The 13091-nt window shown below is 45.7% G+C and overlaps 1 protein-coding gene and 1 long non-coding RNA gene across 3 annotated transcripts; one reads left to right on the top strand and one right to left on the bottom strand.

Annotated features, from left to right (window-relative positions):
- Positions 1–537: 537 nt before the first annotated feature.
- On the top strand, positions 538–13042 carry ephx4 (epoxide hydrolase 4). 2 transcript variants are annotated; one of them, XM_035523930.2, is made up of 7 exons: positions 544–1112; positions 1992–2077; positions 5884–6041; positions 7502–7630; positions 8038–8141; positions 10343–10491; positions 12115–13042. In XM_035523930.2, exons 1-7 carry the CDS (start codon positions 870–872, stop codon positions 12353–12355), a joined length of 1110 nt encoding a protein of 369 aa, XP_035379823.1. In that variant the 5' UTR covers positions 544–869; the 3' UTR covers positions 12356–13042. The 2 variants fall into 2 exon arrangements, with proteins under 2 accessions (XP_081574354.1, XP_035379823.1); XM_081718228.1 differs by lacking the exon at positions 7502–7630 and having other exon boundaries at positions 538–1112.
- On the bottom strand, positions 8310–12106 carry LOC118241015 (uncharacterized). Its single transcript, XR_004775780.2, has 3 exons — positions 10718–12106; positions 10427–10557; positions 8310–8425 (listed from the first exon to the last, which is right to left on the bottom strand). It is a non-coding gene; the product is annotated as an uncharacterized LOC118241015 (long non-coding RNA).
- Positions 13043–13091: the final 49 nt, after the last annotated feature.

Raw genomic sequence — 13091 nt, 5'->3', positions numbered from 1 at the left:
TGGCTGGGCTCGTTTCTCCGTCATTTCTGTTTGAGCGCTGCGTCACGCGCGGAGCACGAGAACTAAGTGAAGACTCACTACGCTGTGGGTTATGATTTTAACTCACCCTTTCGCAAAAGACTAGTGCAATGTCAACTTCTATTTTTCAGATTTGTTCTTACATTTTAGAGCCTGTGGGATTTATACACACCACAATAAATAGATTCTGTATGGCTGTTATGGGAGGCAGTGACGTTCTGTGAGCATTTTTGTCTTTTCTGCATCGGTACCGTATATTACCGGTACCGTCTTCTGCAATTAGAACAGCGGCGATTGCTTAATGGATGTCCATTATTAATAAAACGGGAGGGCGCCACGTACTTCAGCATTTAAGATCTATGTGCCTCAGGCTGCTTACTATGTTACCACGTGTGTTATACGTTTTAGGTGTGGAATTTTAGGCCTGCCGTGTGGCTAAGTCGGGGTGTTTTTTTAATAATAACGTGTTAATATAATAATTTAGTTTTGAATGGTTATTTAATAATAATGCGTTACCTACACTAGTCAGGAAACAGGTAGCGTTTACCTTTACTATATTTGTGCATGACAGGCCTTTGTTAAAAAGACTACCAAAAGTCACAATGGTTCAGTCCGAGATGCAGAACACCTTGTGCACTGAGCACCCTCGTCTCACGCACGCGTGGATTCTGACGCGCCGAGCTCGCGGCTGTGCACGCTGATGTCCTCCTCCGGCAGTGATCCTCCCCAGCGGACGCGCAGCGGCGATGTGCTGTTAGCGGGCACGCGGCGTTTATGAGGCATAAACCAATTAGCAGCAAATCACTAGACAGCGTGATCGACACGGACAGTGTTTGTGCAGTAATGTAAAGATGGCGAGACTGCTTCACAACTTGCTGCTGTTGTCCGTCTGGCTCATGCTAAAGATTAGACTTTTAGGCTACTGGGCTTTGATATACGGTTATTGTGCCCTCTGCACGGGCATAGCATTGTTCAAACTTTGGTGGAATATTTTACTAAGGCCGTCTACAACCTTCCAGTGGACAATTCGCGAGACACCCCCGACATGTCTGAATGACACGTCCTTGGGAACGCACTGTTACGTTAGGATCAAGGTAAGGCATGCGATTCCTTATGCGTAGTGTCCTAAGTAAAACGGATGCTCGACAGCTCAAGCCCCGCAGCCGTTTGTGCTGAAACGGGCCTGTGTTTAGGTGTTGCGAGCTGTTCCTGCGAGGTGAGAAACTGAGGGTCCGTTGTTTGCATCAAGGCTGTAGCGCTCCGCACCTCCGCTGTCCACCCCCGAGTGGTGCTGAATGGCGCTACTCGCAAACTCGCAAACCCGAGACCATTAGGCTTTGCCTTGCGACGCATGCATGCGTGGTTTTTTTTTGGGTTTTTTTTGTTGTTTTGTTTTGTTGGGGTTTTTTTTCTTAAGTTTTAGTTGATAGGACAGCTCAGTATTATGTGGAGTATTATTCGCATCAAGCTGACCTTCGTCTATTAACGGCGGTGGCAGGTTTAAGTTGTGCACGTCTGCAGCCGTCCTACCTGTTTGACAGTTGTCTGCCTTGCCGTGACATGCACACGTACACTAGTCGTCACGTGAATAGGCAGGCCAGGTACCCTATAGTTCTGTTGTCACATTCCATTTCCCTGATAATCACATAAAGGGCAAATTCAACTATCGTGTTTTAAAACACTTCGGCCGTTACAAAACCTGCCAAGATGTTTGATGCCGTTTATAATCAGTGAAAACGATGTAAATGTATTCATAAATATCGGTAAAAGATACAGGTACAATATTTGCAGAAGCGTGTGTGCAGGATTCCTTCACTATGGTTACCTTTAAAGCTGTATTTTAAAAAGCCAGTGATATGAATGAGCCTTAATCAACAGCAGCTCCCACTTTAATGAAAGGGGTGCAGACCTTAGCAGAGTAACACTACATTTACTGTGAATCATAACTGTGCGCTTTTTCTTTGCGGTTCCAGGAGTCTGGACTCAGATTTCACTACGTGGCCGCTGGAGAACGGGGCAAACCTCTCATGCTGTTTCTGCACGGCTTCCCAGAGTTCTGGTGAGGCCATCAGCAACACAACTGCACGCTCATGCTCACACCAGACAGAAGGTGTTACTATGGAGTACCAACAAGCAGCATTAGGAGACATTTCATTATGTGAAGGTGTAAGGAATTGTGTTACTGCCACATATGGTGCAAGTCCCTGCGGGAGCAGATTAGGTGCATATCAGAAGTTAATCATACTTGGTGCTCTTGAAGAACGGTGCGCGAGACAGGTAAAGTGGGACGTTTCAACGGCATGGTGCTGGTTTTGTTGGTGTGACGTCCTCATTGCGGGTAGTGAAATTTTTAATGCTCCTCAAAGCATGCGGTAAGAGTGATGGCATGAAACTTCATACACAGCTTTGGGAAATAAATGGTTATTTAGTCCAAATATTATTCAGAATAAACAGTCGGTCAATAGCTATGTAAATTAATAATGCATAGCAATATCGCACGGGCCAAAGAAAATTCTGTTATTGCAAGAGGCTTAAAATAGTATTCTATTTCAAGTACAGTCAATAGGCCATCATCTATAAAACCAAAGAAGCCGATAAAAACAGAAAAAAAACATTTACAAAATAAAAACGAACACAGGACAGGCAAAAATCACACCAGTCTGTGAAGTCGAGATGAGGCACGAGCTCCTAGCGGCATAGCAAACTTCAGATGCACAGCCTCTGCTCACGAGTACCTCCGAACGGACATTACACAAAGCAGGATGAAGTCTCTGCAGCCTGAGAGCAGTTTGTGTGGGGAAACATCTCCCATCCCCACACGACTGAACGCTTGCTGAGTCTCAAAAAGGAACATCAACTGTTGTTTTCTGGGGTGTGTGTGCATGTGTGTGTGTGTGTGTGTGTGTGTGCGGGGGGGGTGATCATGTGCAGAACGACACTTGGAGACATGCTTCAGAGAGCATGATGGCTTAGTTGCTGAGGCGTTTTGAGTCACACTGGGAGATTTGTGATGAGACTGGAATAGAAGACAACATTCCCACTGGAGAAAACCAAGCTGCGACGGATGCAGGAAAAGCACATTTTGGAGAGAGTTCTGTTGTGCTGGCAGGGTGGCGCGTTGTCGGGGCCCAGTGAGGTAAACCTCCGACGGAATGAAGGCGGAACGATCGCGCACGTCAGCGCTCGTCAGACACCATGAAAATGGACAGATCACCTCGGAGTACTCGGAGCGCTTCCTGGAGCCCCTGGCCTCATCCGCCATCCGCCGGCCTCTGACAGCGAGGCACGTTTGCTAATTTTGTCTGACCAGCAATAAAATCAGTGAGCTTATCCTTGAGGAGTTACTGCCTCGCGAGTGACAACAGCATTCACGGCAGTGTAACACATACCTACAGACAAGTCTCTGTTCACAATCCTAAACAAAACGGCTAAAATAGGACATGCGGGATATACACAGAGTGGGGGTAGGGCGGGGGGAGCAAAATATCCGCCTTTCCTCTGCTTTGTACGAAAAAGGTTTTATCATTAAAATTGATTTTTTGAAAGACATGGATGAATTAAATAATTCACCCAGCTTCATACAGCAGTCCTACACAGTCTGCAAGCTACAAACATGGTCAGATCTCAGATCATCTTTAGGTATACGCTGCACTTCACTGAGTAAACAAATAACATTTTCAGCATATAAATGCATATAAAAACCATTTTAAATGGATATAATGTCACCTGAGTTGAAGGGAACAGTGATTTTATGAATGTCTCCATTTTCCTGAATTCAGCACTTGTTTTGCTCAGATGTCAACACATGCTGAGAGGCAGGCGCGCGCCGTGTCTGCTGGGTTCCACCTGTCAGATAAGCTTGATTCCAACAAAGCCTCAAACTCCTTTCACAAGGCGTTGCTTAGGGAGTCTTTCACTTGTAGAGTCCATGGTTAGTTACACACTTAAGTTCCTCACTAGCACACACACTTAAGTTCCTCTCTCTAGTACAAGTACACACCTTTCACATTATTTTTTCTGTAGTTAATTAATAATTCTTAGTGATGACAGAAATATATCAAGTAAGATTAATGGCTCTCAAGCTTGAAGGAAAACTCAACCTGAGCTTAAGTGGTGAAGCAGCACGTCCTATCACGGTGTGAGCACCAGCGTTCTGATTCTCTCTGTTAAGCACAGACATCCTGAGATTCATGCCACCACTGAGAAGCCGCTCCGGAGTGCCTGTATTTTATTCTGTCGTCGTTCTCAAGTATGAGCTGGAGCGTAGACTGCCAGGGTGGACTGTGGAGGGACGGGACAGGACGCCTGTCGGGCTGCACAGTGTGCAGCTTGTCTGCGGGTCCAGGACACGTGGGACCACTGGAGCCATGAGGACAAGGAACTACAGAACAAGGCCTCTCCTGTGCCACTTTAGTTTGGTGCTTCCTCTATTTCAGAGCAGGGTGTGGTGTGTCTCTAGGTGTGTGTATGTGTGTGTGTGTTATATTTAAAGTCTGTTATATTTAAAAACCCATCTATATTTGAACATATTGGGATATGGTGCATGTTGCCTATGGAGATTGGGCTATCAGAATTACATCCAGACTTATGTCTTTTCCATCTCTTCAACACATGCACACACACACACACACACACACCCACACACAGTCCTCAGCTCATACATACACACTCTGCAGTCTTTCCCTGCAGAAAGAGCCCTCGCCCCCCCCCCCAAACTGAAGCGACTGTGCACACTTCAAAATAGCTTGTCATCACACGTGTTATCTGAGCTTCTACCCCAGCACCCGGCCTGTGCAGACATGTAGAGGAGAATTCCTCCCTTCCTGTGGAAAACCCCACCACAGCCAGTGCTTGCATTTATGTAGGGAATTCTCAGAAGCAGAATTGCTGTTATTAGTTCGGTTAATGAGAGTTTAAGGATAGTGGCTTTGAAGATGTTTAGTAGTACGCTTGTACCATGGTTAAGGTGATATCGTCAAAGTGGCAATCAGAAATGCTTCTAATGCTTCAGACATTCTTGTGTCTGTGATCCCTGTGCAGAAACTGCTGCTTGAGGCTGTAGCAATGCAGAGTGATGTAGTAATACAGTGTGATGTAGTAACACAGACTGTGATGTAGTAATACAGTGTGATGTAGCAATGCAGCATGATGTAGTAATACAGAGTGATGTAGTAATACAGAGAGTGATGCAGTAATACAGAGTGATGTACTAATAGTGTGATGTAGTAAAACAGTGATGTAGTAATAGTGTGATGTAGTAATACAGAGTGATGTAGTAATAGTGTGATGTAGTAATAGAGTGATGTAGTAATAGTGTGATGTAGTAAAAAAGGGTGATGTAGTAATACAGAGAGTGATGTAGCAATACAGAGTGATGTAGTAACCCAGAGTGTGATGTAGTAACACAGAGAGTGATGTATAATACAGTGTGATGTAGTAACACAGTGTGATGTAGTAATACAGAGAGTGATGTAGTAACACAGAGAGTGATGTAGTAACACAGTGTGTGATGTAGTAATACAGAGTGATGTAATATGTAGTGTGATGTAGTAATACAGAGTGTGATATAGTAGCACCTTCGGTCTGCCAGTCAGTTCTTCTCATCTCTGTGATCCCATTAAAACCTCACTGCGTATGAGGAGTTGTGCTTGCGGCCATGAATAATGAATGTTGATGACAGATATCACTGCCCATGCAATATTCTGTAACACGGGTCTTAGGACATGCAGTGCCTATCCTCATATTAGCGTTTATTTATCGAACGTAACAGCAAGTGCACAAATATAACTCAAAGCTGCATGGATGACGTTATCTGCAGTGCAGGTCTGGTGACTGATCGGGGACATGTCCCCTGTATCCCCACAGGTTCTCGTGGAGACACCAGCTGCGCGAGTTTAAGAGTGAGTTCCGCGTGGTCGCCGTAGACATGCGGGGCTACGGCGAGTCTGACCTGCCCCCCTCCACTGAGTGCTATCGGCTGGACTACCTTGTCACCGACGTCAAGGACATCGTGGAGTACCTGGGTAGGTGTGGCCTCCTCCTGCCAGACTGAAGGAGCTGAAGAAGCCGTGATAGTGGTACATGGCTGTTAGAAGACGCGCTTAAATCATCTCTGCGTCGTGATGCTCTCCTCAGGTCATATGACCTTCAGCTCACTTAAATGCCAGCATCATTAGTAATAGTGCCAGGATTCACCTGTGGGATGTTGGGATTTTGTCGGGAGCTCCGGAGTGTTAGATGGGTATGATTGTCATGTCTTCTGTTTGGGCTTTGATGCAGTCCTGTTGTCTTTATAGAGCTAATAAATTCACCAATCGGGTGGATGTTTGAGGATGGATCTCACTTGTCACATCCCAGCTAAATTCTCCTCAGCATGTGTATATTTATGTATGTGTTTGTGTGTGTGTGTTCATGGGCTTGCCCTTCTACTGGGTCTCAGCTCTTTGACATCTTGATAATGTTTTCGCAAAACCTGACCCAGAAAAACTGTTGTCCTTCGTTCTGAGCGAGGCGCAGATACATAACCTTCCAATCACGCTAGCCAAGGCCTCTACAGGAGGGTGGTGTGTCTAATGAATATTTATATCTATAGTGGAGTTATTTCAAACAGCAAGAAGCCAGTTGACATACTGTTTCTTGCTAATTATGTTAGTCTGGGCCTGCTTTTTCCAGTTCCCATACTGGAATGCCCTTGTATCTCCCAGTTCCAATAATGGAATACTCCTGCACTGCACAGTTTACTGATTTTCATAATGCAATGAATTTAGCTAATGAAAGCATTCATAATTAGCTGGGGCATAAATCATGGGGGAGCATAAAACTGTACAGTGTGGGGTAACTGCACAGCATGGACAAGCAACAACATGAGACTATGGGTAAATCATTCATTTATTATTTATTATTATATTCATTCATTTGTTATATTATATTATAATTTATTTATTGTATATTCATACATTATATCATAGCAGGATATAAACAAACAAGCCCTTCGAAAACAAATTGATATAAAATATATAGTGAAGAAGGTCAGTTTGGAGCTTGTTTGAGTTTTTGAGTCACCTTTTGGGTACAGTTACATGTGGGTCATGTGAGTGCGCTGAGTTGAGCTGGTGTGGACGTGTTGGGGAGATCAGGGAGGGAGGATGGGGTGACTGACAGCGGAATGAGCCAGTGGGAGGAGGTTCTCGCCACATCCTGGCAGCCAGTGTTCTTAGCTGTTGGTTGTTATTTATCAGACACTCTCAGGGGGACGTGGCCTGTACAGTGCCCTAGAGCTACACCTCCCTAGCAACATACACCCCTAGAGTGGGGAAAAAAAAAACCGCACGCGACGTGTCGAAAGAAGGTCCGACCTCTTTTGCCCAGACGACTCCAGTACACTTCAGCTCGGTGTGTCGTAATGCGCCTGCATGAGTCAGGAGGACACAGCAGTGTCGGAGGCCAGCGATCAGAACGTCACCCCCTCTGATTCTCCCTCCAGGCTACAACAGATGCTTCCTCGTGGGCCACGACTGGGGGGGGATCATCGCGTGGCTCTTTGCCATACACTACCCAGAGATGGTGGCCAAGCTGGTGGTACTAAACAGCCCCCACCCGTGCGTGTTCGTCGGTAAGCTCTCCACTTCTTCCTCCCTCCCTCTGTCTGCGCGGGACGCGTGTGATGGCCTCCTCTCAACGTCACGCCCAGCTCCCAGAAGCTTTGCTCCGATTAGCGAAGGAGTAAAAGTGTGCCTAGCATAACTGAGAACGCGGTGTTGTCTCCGAGTCCTTCGAGGGACTGTCTCAGGACGTCTGGGGGAGGAGACAGAGGGGGTAATTACTGGAATGCTTCGGGAGTAGACGCAGGAGATTGGCCCTGGTGCTTGCGCAGTATCACTTTATCATGTCTAATCCATTGCAAACAGCCTCTGCCCCATCAGAGACCATTTTTTTGCCCCTGGGTTCCTCTTTACCCCATGTGTTTTTGCAAAGTGCCCCATGGGTTTCTGAAATCCTTCCCTTCTCTCCTCTGCCCAGATTATGCTCTTCGCCACCCCAGTCAGATGCTCAAGTCCAGTTATTTCTTCTTCTTCCAGCTCCCTCGTTTCCCAGAGTTCATGCTGTCCATCAATGACTTTAAGGTGACCTGCTTTCTCTCTCACTGTTCCCATCTAATCAATGGTATCATGTCAGTAAAGCCATTTAAACTGGTTACTTGTATGACAAGTATTTTATTAACTGTTCTCTTTTTAAAGAGGTTAGAAAAATGAATGAACACAATATGTCCTCCTTGACCTGTTGCTTGTCCTGTTACCTACATGAACCAGGTTGTGTGCACGTGACCACCCATCAGAGTCAGGATCTTTATTCACTGAGTACCAGACGTATAAGGGATTTCTCTTGGTCCAGACATCGACACAATGTTCTGTAAGAAAATATACAATACTACTAATCAAAGTGACCCCTCCAGAGACCCCCCCAGTCCTGTGTAGCTCAGCCCCCACACCCCAGACCTTCTCTGCCTCTCTGCCTTCCCTCGCCAGTCAGAGCATCGAGCATCAGAGACGCTTGTTTACGCTGCTAACGTTCCTCGGTGCAGCGCGACCCACAGCCCACACGCTGGTTTATTAGCGCCCTGCCAGGCTGACCCATGTATCCACTTCTGTTCTGCAGAGCGAGAACAGCAGCGTACACAACTTCACTGCCGCCTGGTGCACCGCTGAAACCAGTCCTGATTGGGCAGGGCTTAGGGAGGCGTAACGGAAAACAGCCCTCTCTCTTCATCTCTAGCGCTCTCTGTCAAGTCAAGATGGCTGTACTGGCATGACTGTGCAAATTACAATATTGCCAAAGCGCTGGAAGTTCAGTTTCAGTAAATTAACATGTGTTAACATATTCAGAATCTGATTAGCTGTATTATTCAAAGTAACATCAGCAAATATAATAATAACAATTACAACAAAAGTACAACTGCCACCTTTCTGTCAGTCTCTTTCTCTCTCTCTCTCTCTATCCATCTATCTCTTTGTCTGTCTGTCTCTTTTTCTTTGTCTCTTTCTTTGTCTCTATCAAATCACATCAAAACGGTTTATTGGCATGTCTGTACCAAACACAATACTGCCAAAACACTGGACAGTTTTACTTTTTTTATATCAGCAGAAAAAACCTACTGATATAACAAAAGGACCAGGTCCACTACCAGTAATAATAATAATAATAATAATAATAATAATAATAATAATAATAATAATATAAACAGTGTTGACATTATTAATGACATCTAACAAGCCATTAAAACATTAAAAACATATAACTAGTTAATATGTAGTATGTGTGTATGTGCACACGCGCACGTGTGTGTGCACGTGTGTGTCTGTCTGTGTGTGTGCTTGTGTGTGTGTGTGTGTGTGTGTGTGTGAGTGTGTGTGTGTGTAGGGGTTGGTGTGCGTGCGTGTGTGTGTGTGTGCGTGCGTGTGTGTGTGTGTGTGTGTGTGTGTGTGTGTGTGTGTGTGTGTGTGTGTTTGTGTAGGGGTTGTGTGCGTGTGTGTGTGTGTGTGTGTGTGTGTGTGTGTGTGTAGGGGTTGGTGTGCGTGTGTGTGTGCACTTGTGTATGTGTGTGTGTGTGTGGTTTAGTTGGTTAGTTGGTGCAGTAGTAGTAATGATGTATGAGGAGGTTGTCACTGACAGTCTCTTAAGTGATGTTGCTACATATTTTGCAGCAAGAGTTGCTGTGTGCTGCTCTCTCTCTGTCTGTCTCTCTCTCTGTCTCTCTCTCTGTCTGTCTCTGTCTCTCTCTCTGTCTCTCTCTCTCTCTCTGTCTCTCTCTCTGTCTGTCTCTCTCTCCCTCTGTTGTATAACTCTTTCACTCTGTTGTATAACTCTTTCACTCTGTTGTATAACTCTTTCACTCTGTGTCGTTTCTATGGGTGGCCTGTTTGAGTGTCTTCCTTTCAGCCTGCAGGGTTTACACAACATGGCCCAACAGCTCACAGGTGAAGGACTGTGAGGTGAAGAATTTTGCCCAGAAGTGAATTTGCATTTCAAACTGCTTCGTTACACTGCTCTAATATTACAGCCAGTTGAAAAATATATGCAGTTTTTTAGCAGTTAAAGAATTAGCATGGGACTGTAAAGAGAACACCAGTGATACTGTTCAATCAGAGACAACAGTTAACATGAACGTCCTATTCTTGAACACAAGTATACACCAAGTAAAAGTTTCAATTCATCACCAAAACAGTCCTTGCTCATTTTGGACCCTCCTACCCACTACGGTGTCCGTGGGGTGCGTGGGCTGTGCCGTCTGACGTGTTTATACATGTGCGTGCGTGTGGTTCCGTAGGCTTTGAAGAGCTTGTTCACCAGCCGGAGCACAGGCATCGGCCGCAAGGGCCATTGGCTGACGGCCGAGGAGCTGGAGGCCTACCTGTACGCCCTGTCACAGCCTGGAGCGCTCACTGCAGCCCTCAACTACTTCCGCAACGTCTTCAGGTGAGCACAGCCCCAACACAACCTCTCCCTGTGCTGACTGGCCTCAGATGGGCGAGTGCTGCCCCCCTGTGTCAGAAATGAGTACTGCTTATCACGCACCCTTTCAAAGCAGTGGTCACAAATTAACAAGCTTAAAATTGTTTACCTTAAGTCATAAACATTGTTTACATTTTAAAATATTATTTTATTTTTTTCCCTCTGATCAGTGGAATGCGATGCATTGTACCTCGTCACTGAGCTCCACGGTGACGCAGGGTCACAGAGTGTTGGCAGGACCTGTCGCATTCTGATGATGTCACAGGTGCCTGTGGCCGGGAGCGGTGGAGAGTGTAATTATCCCTGCTCTCGGCGAGGGAGGGTTGCTGTAACTCCTCTCTGCTGGCCAGTACTGGATGACTGTCATCTCCGCAACAACACCGTGTCAGTAGTAATTCCACGGCACGCGGCAGTTGGCTTCACCTGCTGGCCCATGCGGTGGTTGGCTTCACCCGTATGCCTCAACTAGCATGTGGGACGAGGTGATGCCGACACTGTGGAGATGATCGGAAAAAACACAAATAAATAAATAACAATGAAAACATCTTTGGTCCGAGATGTTATGCTGAGAGCAGTTCTCTGTCAGATCCGCAGAGTGAGATCATAGCTAGCTCAACAATCACTGATTCAAAATGAGCTTGATTAAATTAATTCATTGAAAATGTAAGTACTACTTTTATTGTGAGGTGAGGTTTAGTATTAAGGACTGTGAGGTGAGGATTTTAAGGTGCTGTGTGGTTGCTGGGTGAATGTAGGGTATTACGGCCCTGGCTGAGGATGTTCTGTCAGCGTGGGAGCGGAGGGTTCATGGGTGGGAAAGGCTTCCATCTGCTCCTAAACCAGGATTTGTTTATGGCTCAGAGAGGAGTGGGTGTGTGTGTGTGTGTGTGTGTGTGTGTGTGTGTGTGTAGGGGTTGGTGTGCTTGTTTGTGTGTGTGTAGGGGTTGGTGTGCGTGTGTGTGTGTGTGTGTGTGTGTGTGTGTGTGTGTAGGGGTTGGTGTGCTTGTGTGTGTGTGTGTGTGTGTGTGTGTGTGTGTGTGTGTGTGTGTGTGTGTGTGTAGGGGTTGGTGTGCGTGTGTGTGTGTGTGTGTGTGTAGGGGTTGGTGTGCTTGTTTGTGTGTGTGTAGGGGTTGGTGTGCTTGTGTGTGTGTGTGTGTGCGTGTGTGTGTGTGTGTGTGTGTGTGTGTGTAGGGGTTGGTGTGCTTGTGTGTGTGTGTGTGTGTGTGTGTGTGTGTGTAGGGGTTGGTGTGCGTGTGTGTGTACGTGCGTGCCTGCATGCGTGCGTGTCTTAGGGAGGGGAATAATAAGGTAATGATATTTGCACTAATAGACAATATGCCATTTTGAGCTGTATTTGTTTGAAACCTTTTAATTAAGCACATATTAAAGAAAAGCAGCTACAATAACTTGCATGCTGATATTTGCTGTCTTGTAGCACTAATAACCAATCATGTATTATTTTATTTTATTTTTTATTATAGTGTATAAAATGAAATAATGCTACATTCTCAATCGGTAGAGATCAGTGATCCTACAGTGAGTCGTTTTGATTTATTTGGGTCTCTCACCACGTGGCTGTCGGTCCAGTTTCCTCCCCCTCCATCAGAGTGAGGTGCGCTCGCCGGTGCTGCTCCTGTGGGGAGAGGGGGACGCCTTCCTGGAACAGGACATGGCTGAGGCCTGCCGTCTCTACATCAGGAACCACTTCAGGCTCAACATCATCTCCGGGGCCAGTCACTGGCTACAGCAGGACCTGCCTGACATCGTCAACACGCTCATATGGACGTTCCTCAAGGAGGGGGAGGGGCGTAAAAACTACAGGAACTGAACCGGGAGATCCCCCCCCCCGGAGCTGAGAGACGAGCGCGAGGAGATGCCCGCAGAAGAGATAACAAAAACACAAAAAACACATTCTGATTAATGCTAGCATCCTTAGAAATCTAAAACAACTTCAATATTATTAAAATGCAAATAACAGAGACTAGATGCGAACCCAAGCACATTTGGAGAGAGGCTAAGTAGAGACGAGCACGTTTGATCCATTTTTCTCAAGTTTGCACATGACATTCGCCTTAAAAATTTGTCAGTGACAGCATTTGTAAGTGTGCGGCAAAACCTTGTGTGTGAGTTGTGTTGTGTGTGAGTTGTGTTGTGTGGCGCCTTCTGACTTGAAATTGTACCATTTTGCAACATAAATGACGTGCCATGTCTGTGGAAATTGAGCCGAGTAGTTGCTACTCCTGACAAACCTTCTGAGACTCCTAGAGTCCCTCACCTTCTCTATCAGGTAGTGTTGTCATACTGGAAAATATCCTTTCTGTCCCTTTTTTGTATTTTTTGAAAACATGTGGCTCAGATATTTGAGAATGTCCTTATTTCTGATCCTTCTGTATGATAAAATGTTTAAATATTGTACACTTTTTTGTATCTCTTCCTAAACACTGCAGATAAGAACTTCACTAAACCAGCGCTGCACCATTTTGGTTTTGTAAGCAAATAAACAGCATCACATGGACTCACTTGGTGCTTCTTTGGTGGAAATGATGCACCTAAAACATCTCTCA

Source organism: Electrophorus electricus, chromosome 7 (assembly GCF_041902795.1).
Source record: "Electrophorus electricus isolate QZ-2024a chromosome 7, ASM4190279v1, whole genome shotgun sequence".
NCBI classification, from domain to species: Eukaryota; Metazoa; Chordata; class Actinopteri; order Gymnotiformes; family Gymnotidae; genus Electrophorus; species Electrophorus electricus.
Note: the sequence above shows the minus strand (reverse complement) of the source record. Positions and strands in the feature narration are given on the sequence as shown.